The sequence below is a fragment of the Micromesistius poutassou genome (genome assembly GCF_964030765.1).
Source record: "Micromesistius poutassou genome assembly, chromosome: 21".
Taxonomy (NCBI): Eukaryota; Metazoa; Chordata; class Actinopteri; order Gadiformes; family Gadidae; genus Micromesistius; species Micromesistius poutassou.
This window is the reverse complement of record NC_140291.1, coordinates 4,862,189-4,879,698: the sequence shown is the minus strand read 5'-3', so window position 1 is coordinate 4,879,698 and position 17,510 is coordinate 4,862,189. Positions and strand designations below refer to the sequence as shown.

General features: G+C 45.9%; 1 protein-coding gene across 1 annotated transcript; it reads right to left on the bottom strand.

Moving 5' to 3' along the window:
• Positions 1–8,050: 8,050 nt before the first annotated feature.
• Positions 8,051–11,762, bottom strand: LOC311367204 (uncharacterized protein). The gene is made up of 5 exons (XM_084486046.1): positions 11,648–11,762; positions 11,507–11,550; positions 10,703–10,768; positions 10,219–10,288; positions 8,051–9,851 (listed from the first exon to the last, which is right to left on the bottom strand). The coding sequence occupies exons 1-5, from the start codon at positions 11,711–11,713 to the stop codon at positions 8,154–8,156; spliced, it is 1,944 nt and encodes a 647-aa protein (XP_084342172.1). The 5' UTR covers positions 11,714–11,762; the 3' UTR covers positions 8,051–8,153.
• Positions 11,763–17,510: the final 5,748 nt, after the last annotated feature.

The following is a 17,510-nucleotide window of genomic DNA, read 5'->3' as shown; positions in this document are numbered from 1 at the left end:
ACACATTTAGTTCAGCTGTCTAACTATTGATAGATAACAAATGTATACATAGCTTTTGGTCTACCACTCCATGCCAACAGTTGCAGTTATACTTTTCTTTAAGAGGTACTGGTTTGTGTGACAAATGATAATTTATGTCAAACTGGTATAAGCCTGTTTAGGCTCATGTAGTCTACAGCAGCATTCAGGTCTTGACGAGAGACGTCAAAGTGGCGAAGAAGGCGCGCGCCGTTGGTCGATGTTGGAGTCTGCTGCGGCGTTTCGTCACAACAAGCATAGTTTCCATGATGACTGGAGCCAACGACCGGGCCCAAGCACTCAGTCACTCCCAATTACCGTCCTCTTTTGATTCTGTCCACGTTCTCCAAGCGGGAGGCTTTAGTTGCTACCTTCGTCAGGAAACGGCCATGTTGAACGAGTGCTCAGCGAGCCCAGCAAGGGGGTGGGGGGAGGGGGGGGGGGGGGGGGGGAGGTGGGTCGAAGGGGACTTCGCTGCACCCGTTGGGTTGTGTGGTGGGGTGGGTATGGGGAGGGGTGGAGGGGCTATTTAGAGGTGTGTCCGCGCTTTCAACACCTCTTAAACGACACGCACGCTAAGCACGCTGACATGCGTAGAAAAACAACACGGTGCCCCGAGCCGGGCGGTTGCACAGCTAATTCAATTAATCTCCTTCACCTGCCCCCCTCCCCAAAAAATAACTACTTTAACAGTAAAATATACAGAGCATCGAATTAGTAAAAATGTCCAGAAACAAGCTTTCATCGAGCAGTTCCATGAAGCGAAGCAGTGTATGGTTTGGAGTCTGCTCGGTGTCTGGGGCCGGTGTGTGTGTGTGTGTGTGTGTGTGTGTGTGTGTGTGTGTGTGTGTGTGTGTGTGTGTGTGTGTGTGTGTGTGTGTGTGTGTGTGTGTGTGTGTGTGTGTGTGTGTGTGTGTGTGTGTGTGTTGAGAGTGTGTGCATGCATGCGTGTGTCACAGAAGGTACAGTCTAGTGGAATAGATGTTGGCCCAGCTGCTGAACTCGTACACTGGTTTTATTTTTAGTAGGAATTTGGTTTTGTGTAAATCGTATGAGCTACAGGGAGACACTTTACCTGGAGCACATACTGGAGGTGAACTGCAGGGCCTCATGCTGAATAAGGACCTATAGAGCCGTCTTATATATAATGTTCTTCGACTGGATTGTTACCTAAGTGAGTTTCCAACTGAAAAGACTGACGTCAATAAGCAAATTTCAGTTCAAATATCTACTTATCTATATGCCCCTAATGCTATTCGGTAAATCGTATACTGAATGTAGTTAAGAATGCAGCTTTTGTATGACATTTTAGGTCAAGTGTCTCACTGTTTACAAGTACAGTTCTTCAGTAGAAGTACTTTCCACTCAAATTATCAACATGAAACCATTCAGCCGATGCTCTGTCGACAAAAAAGGAGACACTGTTGTTGTAAACAGTTATTTTGGTCGCCGAGCTAGAAGTCTGACGATGTTCAAGAGAATAAGGTTAGTCACACACTGTCGTGTTGTGTCGTGCTGTGCTAGGTTTATAGCCCGCCAGTGAGACCAAATGTGTTTTAAATGTGTTCCACCATTAGAGTAATTGTTGACCTAACTGCCCCATCTTTAGAAAGTACACACACACACACACACACACACACAGTAGCATGCACTCATGCACGCAAGCACACAAGCAAGCAAGCATGCACCTCTATAGGCAAGCACGCAAACACACACCTATGAAATGGATTTTTTGACATATGTGTATATGTACAGTATGTTATATGCCAAATCTACACACACACACACACACACACATCCACACACTGAAACATGGTTCAACATAGAATTGATTGATTTATGAGGAAAACTGTCCAAGGGAGAGGGGACTGGTGAGATATAGCACGGACAAAGCAAAGATAACTACACACAAACATACTGCACAACCACACTCCTTTGGCAGATGTGTGTTGACTGTAATTTTTCAATAGATGGAATAGATATACAGTATACCATAGGGACTCATTTTCATATTAGTGTGTGTGTGTGTGTGTGTGTGCGTGTGTGTGTGTGTGTGTGTGTGTGTGTGTGTGTACGAGCGTGCATGGTGCGGGAGTGTGTGAATGTCTCCCTATATATCTGCAGAGTACACATGGGCCTATATATGAAACGTCAATGTCTGCCAGCATTTGCACAATGTCTTTGACTGCTGCCTGGCTCCTAATGGTCCACATTACTTGCATTATGCTGGCATGGATGTGAATATATTAGATATTAGAAACCCAGGAGGGGGCTCCACATCCTGGGGAGGTCAGCCGCTTCCCAGCGGGTCCGTCCTGGAAGTCCACGTCTCTGGGTGACCCTCATCCCTGCTCTCGGCTAACAGGATGATTACCCTCTGGGTTGGATGCATGGGAAAGCGTTCAGTTTGAGTGGAGTTGGCAACAGGAGGACTAAACCGTACCGGGGGAGGGGTTATGCTAAAGCGTGCATAGCATTTGTAGCCGTGTGCCTTTGCCAAAACTGCTGCATGCTGTGTGTTTATTATTCACGGTACATGGGTCAAGACGATTTTGAGCTGTACTTTGGTCTGATTTTGATGATTTCTGAAGTGGGTTGGAGACCAGTCAAATGAAGGTAGAATAATATTGTGTAGCATAGCGTTACGTAGCATAGTGTCACGTAGCATAGCAAAGCGTTGCGTAGAATACCAAAGGATCGTGTGGCAATGGCTCATCTAGCATAGCATCACATAGCATTGCTTTACATAGCCTAGTACCACATAACGCCAAACAGCATTGCATTTCATAGAACAATTAACAATTATTCACCAAAGGCGACGTGAATAATGGGGAATAGTGGGGACTATTCCCCACTATTCTCCTAATGGTGGGGACTATTCCCCACTATTCACGGAGCCTGAGGTGAATAATTGTTCTAGTATATACTACACGTGAACACTCAAAAATAAACAAGATAACACCTTTTGCCGGGATATATTTGTTTTTATTAGCAGTTTATTTGTTTTTATTAGCGTGACAAGACGACCATCTTGCGATGAAAACAACATCCCGAGTTTGAGAACTCAATCATTAGGAGGAGGTTAGGAGGTTCACGTGTAGCATATACTAACGTGGCTTAGAACCTCATAGTACATGCTGAGCATATACGCTGTGCTATCAGCACATATGTAAATATAACCACATTTAATCCGGTTTAGTCAACGTATTTAAACATGAAAAGCGAAGCAAGCTTTCAGGCTATATAGTAAAAGCGTATGCCGCATAGTTTGAATCTGCCAAAAAGGGATGGGTTGAGTTTTACAACCAGTTGCTCCGACCCAACCCTCACCCACAATGCAATTGCAGCAATTCCTCCTCTTAGTACTTTTGCATTTGTTGTGTCATGTCTCTGTCTTTCAGTCCTGCATTGACCAATCACCCCTAATTGTGGTTGTGTGTTGCGATCATGGCCCTGGAATGTGTGTGTGTGTGTGTGTGTGTGTGTGTGTGTGTGTGTGTGTGTGTGTGTGTGTGTCTGCGTGCATGCGCGCACATGCACGTGTATGTATGTGTGTGGGGAAGTATGAATCTCGAGGAACGATCTACTGGAATACTGTTTATATGGAGACACTGACTCAACCTTTCCATCAGTTCACACACACACACACACACACACACACACACACTCACAAACACGGGCACACGCCTGAACACACACACACACACACACACACATATGTACACGCCTGAACACACACACACACACACACACACACACACACACACACACACACACACAGCATGGCTCCAACCGTCTCCAACCAAAGACATTTGACAGGTCCTGGAATTGCAGGCGCTAGTCTGGACGGGTGGGAGTGACAGAGGTCTGGGGGTCTTGGGAGTCCGCTGGGGGGAAGTCACCCAGGCGTTCCAGCACTCTCACCTGGGTGTGAGGAGACAGTCTGCATCCCTACCTCCCACGGCCCTTGCCGTCCTGCCGCCAGATAGACACACACACACACATATACATGCACGCAGGCACGCACACACACACACACACACACACACACACACACACACACACACACACTTGTGTACATGCAAGTCAAACACTCTCTACACTCATATATTTACACCCACCACTGGTGCTTACCCAATACACACACTCACACTCCACACACGCAGTCACCGAACCCTACGCACTCTCACACTTCATATACACACACACATATACAGAAGGCAGTCAATCTTCCACACAAGAAGATCCTGTTTGTCTCTGTGTGATGCTTTGTGGTCTCCTACCCTCCGTCTGGTGTCTGGTCTGGGATTCACCGCCAGACAGGGGAACCACCAGCAGCACTCTGTGGAAATGGAGGCTAGTTGACACTTTATTTTAAAACACCGCTCTCCAGCCTGCAACGTCAATATGAAATAACTTTCTCTGGTGCGGGGTGAGAGGGATGGGACAAAGGGAGAGATGGACTTGTTACATGTAGATGCTGTTGAGCTATCATATTTTACAATTCTTCTTGCATTTATACAAATACTATAGAACAGGGAGCTCCGGATTTAAAGATAATGTGTTACTACGTGAATGTAATACCAAACTAACTGCAGAATTCTTACCTGTTATCGTCCAATAAAAAATTAAAAATAAACAACAATCATCCCCAATCCTCATGGTTAGGTTGTTGCCTACTGAGTGATTCATGCAGTGTTGTGGTGGGACGTTGGAAGTGCCTGCATGTCTAAGTGATCCAGGCACATTACAGACCTAAAGCTCTGTCTAAACATCTCAAGGATGCTCTTCAGTGGTCATCGGTGGCTGCTTAGAGGATTATTTCTAATGAATACCGGTGAATGCTAATAGAGGGACACACACACACACACACACACACACACACACACACACACACACAGCAAAACTGTTTGTGTGTGTGTGTCTGGCTAACTGTGTGCATATGCATAACTGTGATATAATGTTTGCGTGTGTGTGTGCGTGCGTATCTGACTGTCTATGCATATATACATGAGTGAACCTCAATGTGTTTGTTCCGGTCTGTATGCGTGTGTGTTTGGCTGGGTATTCCTGTGTATGTGTCTGGTTGTGTGTGCAAGAGCATGTATGTGTGTAGCCTATGTATGTGTCGTGTTTGTGTGTGGATGTGTGTTCCTGTGTATTTTTGTGTGCATGTGTGTGTGTGTGTGTGTGTGTGTGTGTGTGTGTTGACTCCAGCCCATGGTCCAGATGGAGCGATAACCTAGCGATGTGGTGTGTGACCGTCACAGACACGCTCCTCAACAGCCCACCAGCTTCCCGGGGGAGAACTCCCTGTCACTTAGTTTAGCATCAAACAAGCAGGATGTCCATTAAAACACAGCTTGAACATACAGTGTGTGCATTTGACCATGCCTCAATCTGTTTGGGTGTGTGTGTGTGTGTGTGTGTGTGGGTGTGGGTGTGTGTGTGTGTGTGTGTGTGTGTGTGTGTGTGTGTGTGTGTGTGTCCGTGTACGTGTGTGTGCGTGTGTGTGTGTGTGTGTGTGTGTTTGTGGTTATGGCAGGTATTAGTTCTGCACTGTAATGGCAGATTGATAACAGTCTGGCCTTGTGTGTGTGTGTGTGTGTGTGTGTGTGTGTGTGTGTGTGTGTGTGTGTGTGTGTGTGTGTGTGTGTGCATTATGGTGTGTGTGCCAAGACAGTGTCGGCAGCCCAGACAGATGCAGACAGACCTTCTGTTAGGTAATCCCAAGGCTGCCCGTGTGTGTGTGTGTGTGTGTGTGTGTGTGTGTGTGTGTGTGTGTGTGTGTGTGTGTGTGTGAGTGTGAGTACACATGGGGAAAGAGTGACAGACAGAAGCAGTAAGCGAGAGAGAGAGAAAGTGAGTGAATGGCAAGAGACAGATGCAAATTCGAGAGAGAGAGAGAGAGAGAGAGAGAGAGAGAGAGAGAGAGAGAGAGAGAGACCAGGACTGTGCGCAGTGTTTCCCTCCGTCAATGTGTATTTGTCTACCTCCAAGAGGCTGTCTCAACGTCTTACTGTAGTGTGTACTGTCCGCCGCGACGCGTGTATATGTGCGCGGGAGAGCGAGCTGAACGTGGAGAGAGGGAGAGGTGGGTGGGGGGGGGGGTTGGGGTGGGGATTACACTAGCCCACACTGTTGAAACTGTTTATGCATACCGGCGTGTTCTGAGCTCCCCCTCTGTCGCGGCCCTGTTTACACAAACTTATTTTGGGAAAATTCCACCTCTCCGAACGAGCCATGAACATAAATCACTGAATCTGCAGCTTTGTGGAATGATAGATGCTGTCAGTCACACGCAAACACACACGGGCTGCACGCACGTCGCACACCGCTCAGCTGCGCACACTGTCGCTATACCACGCCGACCTCGTAGCCGCGAGTTCCCCCGACCCGTGTGGCATTGCGTAATGTGTTTCTTTGTTTTAGGCGTACGTAGTAGGCTAGTGTGTGTGTGTGTGTGTGTGTGTGTGTGTGTGTGTGTGTGTGTGTGTGTGTGTGTGTGTGTGTGTGTGTGTGTGTGTGTGTGTGTGTGTGTGTGTGTGTGTGTGTGTGTGTGTGTGTGTGTTCTCTCTGTTGCTTGTGCATGTGAGTATTTCACGAGTAGGTCTATGTGTTGTTACAGGTGGTTTGTCTTTAGGCATGTGGTGCGTTTTATACAGGCCAAGATTCAGCACAATAGGCCTATTATATATTTCGTTAAATGTATGTGTGAGACGTACATTTTTGTGTATACTTTACATTGAATCGTGCGACGCGCCTTGTCATGTGCTATTAGATTGTCACACCGACTATATTGGTCAAACGTATGACATGTCATTACAATGCATTTTCTTTATTAACTAAATAAGCTACCGTATAAAAATATAAACATTAAGAAGAATCAGAATCAGATCAGCCTAGAAAAATGAGCCTCAGCCTAAGCTAAGAACTTTCTGCAAACCGAAAGCGTGTAGTCCTAACCTTATATCTATAATCTTCCTGATAGCTGATATATTCACCGTCACCTGCTCCGCCTGTGTTTAATCGTGCCTGGAGCAGACCCAATCCACTCAATTGTAATTGACCAAGCTTCAAAGTGCACATTACCACCCGCTCTTTAAACATTTGCATATTTCTCTCATCAATATAATATAAAAGCCGAAATAACAAAAGCACTACATTTGACACTCGACACTTACTCAACTCATCTTCTCGTCCAATGATCGAATACGGACGTCCCTGTTTATTTTATTATGCGACAGCGACACCAGCTGGTAGATTGGTAAGATGGACTCCATGGCCCGAGGTCTTTTTGACTTGAGTCCCCAAAGAGACAGTCCGGCGACATTTAGCAACAACAACCACATTCAATAAGTAATCATAGTTTATTCCAAATACCTTCAAAATAGCAGGGAGGCACACAGGCTACGAGTATCTGAAGCTAATAAGCCATAAAAGCACCAGATAGACGAGATAACACAAAAAAGAACATATTTACAAATATAAATTAAACAATTTAACATCTCACCCCTACGATATTATCATAATTGAAAATGAGTACGATTGTATTACAATGGTATAAAATTGTAAGAGTAAAAATATCCATAATAAAATGTTTTTTTCAGATGAAATAAATCAAGACATAACTTAAGATTTACACTGTGGTAGTGCAAGGAATACTGTGAGTAAAAAAATTGAAACTTAAAATATTCACATTCTTGACACCTTTGGTCCAATGAGAACTGAATTAGTGTGGGTGTGTGTGTGTGTGCATGTGTATGTGTATGCGTGTGTGTGTGTGCAACTTCACTTTTTCATTTTCATGCTCACCCCCAGCTAGAGCCACTCCCCTTAGTCCGTTCGACCACTCAAAACACTGTCAACGTATTGAAAAACGGCGGATTGAACACACGGCCGCCATTTTTTAATCTCTTCATCGGTGTCCTCGCCCGTGGAGTTCCAAGACGGCACGTGTCTCGAAGCACCCAAAATACTTTGTATACGCGGGGGGGGGAGGGAGGGGGAGGGGGAGGGGGAGGGGGGGGGAACAAAGCACCACTGATGTACCGAACGATATGCTGGGCGGTGGGTGGGGGGTGGGGGGTGGGGTCACCAAAGTCGTTCCCCCCGGTGACGACGACGGTCAAACCTCAGTGCTTCCTGGTGTTGAAGAACCCCACGCTGGTGGGCGACTCCTTGACAGTGACGGTGATGAAGTTGGCCGTGACGTCCGTGACGAACACGTGCTCCAGGAGGCTCCGGGCGGGCCGCCAGTCCGTCTCGCCGTCCAGCCCTGCCGACGCCACGACCTCCCCGAGGCTGGGCCGGTTGCCGGGATACAGGAAGGCGCCGCCGCCACCGCCACCGCCGCCGCCGCCGCCGCCGCCGCCTCCGCTGCCACGCTCCGACTCGCTGCCGCTGCCCCCGCTGCTGCTGCTGGTCTCGTCTGAATCCCCCGTGCTCAGCTCCTTCAGTGTCTGGCTCTGGCCGCCGTGTTTCCTGTCCTCCTGCCGCCCGCCGCTTCCCCCTGCTCCTCCGCCACCTCCTCCGCTCCCCTTCTCCACGCGGCTGTTCGACCTCCCCGGGTGACTGCCTGCTCCCTTGGCGTCCCTCCCGATCTCCACCCCCGCCTCTTTGCCTCTTACGCGGCTGCCCTGCTCCGCTGTGGCTCCCCCTGCTGGCGGACTAGAGAACTGACCCGAGGCCGCGGCGGAGGAGGAGGTGCGCGTCTCTTTGGCTCTTTCTCCGCCTTTCCCGACGGGGCCGGAGCTGCTCCTCAGACTCGACCGTGAGGCGGCGGTGCTTCCGGCGCCGCCGCTGCTGCTGCTGCTGTTGTTGCCGTGGAGATGGCCGTTGCCCTGCTTGGCCACGCTCTGCAGGTTGAGGGCCCGCAGGCTGAGGGCCTGGGTGACTCTGTCCCGCGCCGAGAGGGAGGAGGCGGGAGTAGCAGGAGAGGCGGCCGTAAGCTTCGAGGTGACGGAGGAGGGGGAGGAGTTGTGCTGATGCTGGCCCGCCACGCCCTCCTGTCTCCTCTGGCCCAGGAGGGAGCGCTGAGAGGAGGAGCCACTGACACCTCCCTGGGTTCTCCCGAAGCTGCCCGAGTGCTTGGAGCTTCCATGGAGGCCGGGTATCTCCGTGCCTCCTACCGGTTGTTTCAGGGGAGGGGGGCACATCTTGAGCCCCTCGCCCCGGCTGCTGCCCGTGTCCGACAGGGAGCGCTTCAGGTCCGACGAGCTCTTGCCGTGGGCGGAGGCAGCGGCTTTGTTGTGGAAGGTGGAGGAGTTAGACAGCGAGCGGTTCACCCACATGGAGTTGAGGGAGGCCGGCTTGGAGGAGGCCGACTGGGTGAAGGAGCCGGCGGGGCCCTGGGAGCCGGGGGGGGCCACCTCCCGGGACCCCCGGCTCAGCCCCGTATAGGTGAAGCTGGCCGGCTGGAGGGGCTTCTTCACCCCTGACCTGGACTCCTCCCTCGGGCCGTCCCGGTGGGGCCTGAGGGCCTGCTGCTGCTGCTGGCGTGGTGGAGGAGTGGGAGCCGGAGGAGGAGGCAGCGGAGGAGGAGGCGGTGGCGGAGAGGGAGAGGGCCTGCCCTTGGCCTGCCGCAGAGCCCTCAGGTCAGGGTGCAGGGGCTTCCTCCCGCGCTTCTTCCGGACAGGGTCAGGTTTGGCCAGGAGGATCTGCGGCCGCTTCTGGGGGCCCGGGTGGAGGGGCCGGGGCCCCGGCTTGGCCTTCTTGGCGTGGTCGTCTTCATCATCGTCGTCGTCCTCGGAGGAAGACGAGGAGGCGGACGAGGAGAGGCCGGAGGAGGGGGACGAGGAGGTAGGGCTGTCTTTGGCTGAAGGTGCGGTTTCCTGGCAACACAACAGGTCTGATGTTTATTCACGGTACTCTTAACACATGGAAGCCGACAACAATATATCAGTGTTGTTACTTTGATTTACTAGTGTTACTATTTATTAACTTTTATCCAAAGCCACCTGTCCAAAGTTCAGATGTGATTAAGAAGCAGGTAGGGGGTTGAGTATCTTGCTCAAGGATGCCTACAGGTTAGGCTGTGGAGGTTTGGGATTGGGATTGGGATGGAACCCAGTACCTTTCAGGCTGGGAGTTTAACACCAACCACTACACTATCCTGCCTAACCTATTTTACTAGCTAGTTATTACAGTTATGTCAATACAGTATAAAAAGACTCTCTGAGGAGTGAGGCCGGGGCTTACTAGTATTTTTCGTGGGCGGCCCCTGGGTCTCTTGCCTTTCTTTTGGAACAGCAGCTCTCTCTCCTGCTCCCTAAAGACAGACATCCCAACCAGAATCAGGACATTAACATACAATATATTGTGCATTGACCAAGAAACAAAATACAATTTTAGGCATTGTGTATATTAAACACAAGGTCTGTAGTTTTGTAAATAAACACATACAGGTACATTGGTTACTGAAAGGTCTGCACGTCTGGAACCAACTTGCATCAAAGGTTGAGTATTAAAGTATTTACAAATGTTATTAGCTATAATGACAGAAGTTGATATGATGGCTTGAATTACTTCTTTAGCACAGGGTCTTTGGCAAAACAACATTAATGCTCCAGCTGACACACACACACACACACACACACACACACACACACACACACACACACACACACACACACACACACACACACACACACACACACACACACACACACACACACACACACACCTTTTGTGGAAAGCTGCCAGTAACCGAGGGTCCAATATATTATCTTCTGGCTCCCAGCTATTGTGCCTGAAAACATAACACAAACATAAATCGGGTTGATTGCTCAAAATTACCTGCAACCTCTGCTACTTAACTCATTGGTTATAACATAACATAACACATCTGCTTGGTAATTGAGAATAATTGTGAATGCAAATGAGTTGTAGTAGACTAGCTAAAACAAAGCAAGTTGTCTTCATGGCTAATGAACATAAACAGTTTATTAAAGCGTCCGAATGAATGGTACCACAGTGCATAGGGCCTCATGCTTTTACTATAGCGATATAAAAAGGGATACAAATAGCTGCTGAATGAGCTTGTTGAATGCATTTAAAAACGGGAAAGTGATTTAAAAAACACATTCACATTCTCAAGCATTCTTGATCATATGCCAAAATATCCTAATCTGCTACGCTGCATAGAAGCACGTTTAATTCATAGCATACGACATGCTATTTCAAATATAAATGCATAGTTTAATTGCCCTCCATGCAATGCATTTCGTGCTCCTTGTTGTGCTATCGATGATATCAGCTGCTTGGAGGAGAGCCGAGACTGTCTCTAAATCGCTCTCATCCGCGATCATTATATTACACAAGGACTTTAGCCTAAAACCAGCTACTCTGCCGCTCTGGTTGGATATCAATGGCCTAGAGCTATCAATTACAAGGCTGAAAAACACGAGAGCAATGTTATTGTTTCCCTTTTTGTTCCATCTCACGAACGCTAGCCATGTCGGCTAATATAGAAAGGCTAGCTCCTTACTTGGAAGACCACCCTCTCCACTTCACCAGATATTCAAACTTGCCCTGGGAAAAGGGGCAAAAGGTTTGTTAGCCCAAGAAAACAAACAAACACGAGAGTCGGAATTGTTGACGTGTTCCCATCATTTTGAGGTTTTCCTACCTTTCTTGGTCGTTTGCTAAGAATGCACTCCGCGTCAAATACCTGCCCTACAGTCACCCCCTCCATTGCTACAGCAGCGCCTCTTTATTTACGAGTAGAAAGAGGTGCTGTCGACGGTATGTCCCAGCACGGCCGCCGTACCCGTCTGCATTTAGTTCTCCTATTTTTTGTTTTGGTCCCACTGATGCCCTCCCTATTTTTACACCAAGTATGTTAAGACTCACTTTTATAATATAAAGTATTACCTAGAAGAACTAGCATGTTAAATAAAAACCAAGTGTTTATGAGCGCAATATATATATATATATATATATATATATATATATATATATATATATATATATATATATATATATATATATATATATATATATATATATATATTGCGCTCATAAACACTATATATATATATATATATATATATATATATATATATCAAGCACCGTTTTTTCTATTCCTTTTTTACAACGGTGTGATGTCCTTATGTGTTTTAAATTAGATCAAATAATTTAGTAACTTGGTTGCGTCAATCGTTATAACACAAACAGTAATAATAATATAACTTAATAGTTTGGTGCTATATATAGTAGACCTATGCCTTATATTTACCAGTTTGAATAGTAGGGTATAGTGGTTGATTTCATCTATTTGACTGTTTTTGCCTTGTTTAAGTCGGGATAAGTGGACATTTCTTTAAAAAGTTAAATGATATATTCCTATGGTTGTTGTCCAATGGGTATGGGTGTACCGTTGATAACACTTTATGGGTCTAAATTAGACCAGTTATTTTTGGCTCCTCCTCAAACGAGTTGTTCATGAATAAAGTCGCAAGATTTCCAGAGTAAAAAATGGAAACAGATATCATTTCATGGTTCTCTTTAAAATGATTTGAAATCCCAGAAAAGGCCGACTTCAATGATGTAACTTTCATAATAGACAGACCAGTAAACATCCGCAGATCTAGATAGTTCTTTTTATTATAATGCATATTGTATATAGAGTGAAGGACAATCCCAGCATCCAGGCATTCATGTTATGCTTCGTTCCCCAGTTGTTTTTTTTGTTGTCTCTGACGGAACGTCCGCAGAGCATTTTGAAATTTTCTGCCTGGGTAGGGTCAAACAGAGTCAGGATTATTATTAATATAGTGGTTAGGAGGTTGGACTCCCAACTGAAAGGATCTGGTTCAAACCACAATGTACACAATCTATACAGTTAATACAGTCCTTGCATTGGTTACACATTACAGGGTCCTATAACAGTTTAATTAGGCAAGTAAGTACAGTGTAATAAGCACTGTAACAGCATGTACTTAATATGTAATGACGTTATGGAACAGCATGTGACTGCACAGTGTGGTTAGGATTTAGGGGGTTAGGGTTAGGAATAGGTGTAAAAGGGTTAGGCAAAGAGTTAACTTTAGGAAAAGGTGAAGAAGCGAGTTCCACACTAATCCTAACCACACTGTGCTGTTACAGGCGGTTCCATAACGTTATAACAAGAGAACTACACACTGTTACAAGTTGTTACATTGCTTATTACATATACATTTATATATTTCCCACATCTCCCATATCTATATATCTATATATATATTGCAATTACACCGTAACAAGGACACTGTCAAGTCAAATGTTACCCAGTCCACTTACTTGTGTCGTTGGAACCCGGTGGCGCCGTTGGTATTTTCGGTGTACACATGGGCTCTTCCCTAATGTTCCCCAGATTGACCCTCCATTCGCTCCAGTCCACCTCCTCCACTCTTTAGACACCATAATAGAAAATAATCAGTAGGTTAGGGTTAGAGTTAACCCTCTTGGTAATTTATGTCTAAATATGTGGTGCCATTTGGGGATAAAGACATGATCCTAACAACAAATGCTAAGCAATGGCTCAAGAACTTGCATTACATTGTTAATGAATTAACAAACGCATATCATGAATAGTAAAAATGATATTGTAGACTTGAAAAATGACATACGTTCGAAATAAACGAAATATGTTCAGTATTGTATTGTATTGTATTGTATTGCCTCACTGGGGCCACTCAAAGCATTGTTGGGAATCAAATCCAACAACATTTTACTGCACATTTATAGCCTAGCCTATAAACCTAATCTATAAATTGGCAGAAACGACCCCAATTAAAACTGCGCGCAGTGATGAACGGGACCTCGCGCCGGCTTGCGGCCGCCGGTACGAGGTCCCGTTCATCACTGCGCGCAGTTTTAAAATTCGCAAATTTATGTAATCTGTAGAAGCAGAGGTGCCCTGTGGTGTTTTACTGATTGTTTTGACATTAACATGTAAGACCACATTTAACTGAATTACATGTTCATTAACCCTACATCAATGATCCGATAAATTCCCTAGGAGGAGTTAGTTGAAATACAAGGCGACGGAATTCAAAAATGGCCAACTTTGACGGCATGCCACGGACACGCCCTTCAACGTACAATCACAAATAGCACGATTTTGGTTCAGCACCACTTCATGACTGTACTGACCAATTTTGAAGCAGATCCGATAAATTCCCTAGGAGGAGTTAGTTCAAATACAAGGCGACGGAATTAAAAAATGGCCAACTTTTGGCGACGGAATTCAAAAATGGCCAACTTTGCCGGCACGCCACGGACACGCCCTTCAACGTACAGTCACAAATAGCACGATTTTGGTTCAGCACCACTTCATGACTGTACTGACCAATTGTGAAGCAGATGCGATAAATTCCCTAGGAGGAGTTCGTTCAAATACAATGCGAAAAAGTGAAATTCCATTCAAAATGGCCAACTTTGACATCACGCCACGGCCACGCCCTTCAACGTACAGTCCCAAATAGCACGATTTTGGTTCAGCACCACTTCATGACTGTACTGACCAAATTTGAAGCAGATCCGATAAATTCCCTAGGAGGAGTTAGTTCAAATACAACGCGACGGAATTCAAAAATGGCCAACTTTGACGGCATGCCACGGACACGCCCTTCAACGTACAGTCACAAATAGCACGATTTTGGTTTAGCACCACTTCATGACTGTACTGACCAATTTTGAAGCAAATCCGATAAATTCCCTAGGAGGAGTTCATTCAAATACAAGGCAAAAAAGTGAAAAAATTTCAAAATGGCCGCCGAGAGTGAAAATGAAAAAATTAAAATTTCCGACTTCCGGTTGGGTTTGGAGCATGGGTCCAAGAGGCTTTTCTGTAGGGCATTGGACCTTATACGTGCCTACCAAGTTTCATACATATTGGTGAAACGTGGCGCAGGGGCTGGTTTTTAAAGTTCCTGTAGGGGGCGCTACACATATGAGAAACACGAATTTTGGTATGTGAGCTAGAGGCACCAGTTTACACGTGTCCTGTGAATTTCATATTCATAACTATTACGGTGTCCGCAGAGTGATCGACCCTCCTCTGGCGGCCATGTTGTTTTTTAAATCGACGTAATTTTTGGTGAGCAGTTAGAACTTTGGTACCTAACGGCCATTGAGTTGGTCCCGCTCAAATCAAACATTGCGTCTATGAACTGTGGCTATTTTAGTAACGGGCCACGCCCACTTCGATGCCACGCCCCATTTGAAAAATTGTTGACTTATTCTTGTTCAGAATTTGATTATGAACAACTTTAGTAGAGAGGTCCAACACCATAGGAGTCCAATTAATGTAGATATGTGCAATTTACTATTTTCGGGGTGAAAAACACACCCCTTTTTGAACTCAATGGCTCATGGGTACTTTGAAATTTATCCTACAGACTAATCCTTATGTCAGATTGAAGATAATGGGCCATAGATGATATGTGCCAAAGGATTTTTTTCAAAGTCGAAAAACCTGGGATCCTTGGGGAATTTACTGTTTTTAACTAAATTCAAAATGGCGGGAAATCTGGCTACCGGAAGTGCTAAGTTAGTATCTGCAAATTTCTTCATTATGAGGATTTGCATATGTGTGCAAAGTTTCATGAGTTTAGGTCCAACCGGTGACGAGTTATGCTTGTGCAAACGTTGAAATTTTGGCATAGTTGGTATAGCGCCACCTAGGGGCGAATGTGAATTTGAGGGCTAGAATATCAAATTTTTCACCAGTCCCGCAAAATGTGCCAAATAAAAATGAGTTTTCGAATATGTGCAGGGGGGGAAAAATGCAGTCGAAATCCTGGAAAATAATAATAAGAAGAATCACGAGGGTTTCAATAGGGTCCTTGCCAAGTTTGGCTCGGTCCCTAATTATCAAGAAAGAAATCTGTAGAAGGAACACAGAAGAGGGATCCATCCTTCCAGGGATGGTTAGGATTGCATTTAGGCCAAGAAAAAACGAGTTCAAATCACTCATAACAGTGGGCTAGTTCCTAGTAGGGTTATTTGGCACACTAAGTGTGATCATACATCTTTGGAAATCTAAGAGTCTGTTCAACATGTGTTTTTGATGCCTCATAGGCTTACTTGTAGTTAAATATGTTGGTTTCGATCTTCAAAGTATGCAATAATGTTTTCGAGCCTCATAATTATAATTTAAAAACTTTTCTGGTTTAACGTGTTCTTGTATCAACCAGAACGATTGGTCGATTTTTGAAATATTTTCGATGCAGGGATAATGTAAACTTCTACACGTAAGCTTTTTTTGCACTTCATTTTAAAACTGGTTTTGAATTGCACATGACTCTGGACAATTTAAATGACCCAATTTCAAATTGTAGCAGTTTTTTTATTTATTCTAACTGTATGAATGAATGAGAGCCTGCTTTTACATATGACAGCCTGCTTTTACATATATATATATATATATATATATACACACATATATACACGTATATATATCAGAAGCAGGCATTCATTCATGCAGTCTCAATATATATATATACTTTTGCATATTTTGCATATTATATATTTATTCTTCAATGCGATCTTTTAATGTGTATAACATCTATTACAGATGTTCTGTCAGTCTGCGTTATAGTGCACTGTTCTTCGCAGTGATGTGCTTGAGAGGCGGCACCAGAGCTTACGATGCAAGCAGAGTCAACAAGCTGGTGAGGAAGGCCAGCTCTGTGGTGGGGCTGGAGCGCCACAGCCTGGAGGGGTTGACGGGGTTGACCCTAACCCGTGTGTGTGTGTGAGAGACAGGACCTCACCTGAAGCACCAGCGCCGGCCCTGTTCGTTGGACATGCCGCCCCCGGACAGGTCCTTCTCCACCCCGGACCGTAGCCTGCTCCTCACGCACCGAGGGAGGCCCCACTCCAGGTCCAGTGTGGTGATGGCTCTCTGGTCTCCCACACACACACACGGGACAGAGCACACACACACACACACACACACACATGGGACGGCGCACACACATATGAAATCACATACACACACACACACGTAAGGAAAGCATGCATGGAATAGAGGTGCACACACATACACACACACACACACAGACATACACACACACACACACAACCACATGTACACACATACACATGCACACACGCACAAACATACACACACATAAAGCATACACGAAACACACACACACACACCCACGTGTACACCCACACAAGTGCACACACACATATGTAAGGAAAGCATGCACAGAAACAGTTTTACACACACCCAAACACACACACACACACACACACACACACACACACACACTTTTTTTAGTTTGGTGGTTGACGCCGTCATCGTTGACGCCGTCATCTGTTCATTTTGGAGCCTGTGTGTATGTGCTAGTATGCTCCCCCTCACTGTCCCTCCCCCCTGCCCACCTGTAGCTTCCAGATGCGGGTGTTCTCCTTGGCGGTCGCATCCACCGTGTGACTCATCAGGGCAATAAGCATGTTGAACAGCAGGACGAAGGTGAGCACAATGTACCCAATCA

Coding starts and splice junctions, on each gene's coding strand:
- LOC311367204 (XM_084486046.1), bottom strand. CDS start 11,713: ATGGAGGGGGTGACTGTAGGGCAGGTATTTGACGCGGAGTGCATTCTT. Junction 10,289..10,702: donor CTGGCAGCTTTCCACAAAAG/GTGTGTGTGTGT, acceptor GTCTGTCTTTAG/GGAGCAGGAGAGAGAGCTGC. Junction 9,852..10,218: donor GCCGCCCACGAAAAATACTA/GTAAGCCCCGGC, acceptor TTGTGTTGCCAG/GAAACCGCACCTTCAGCCAA.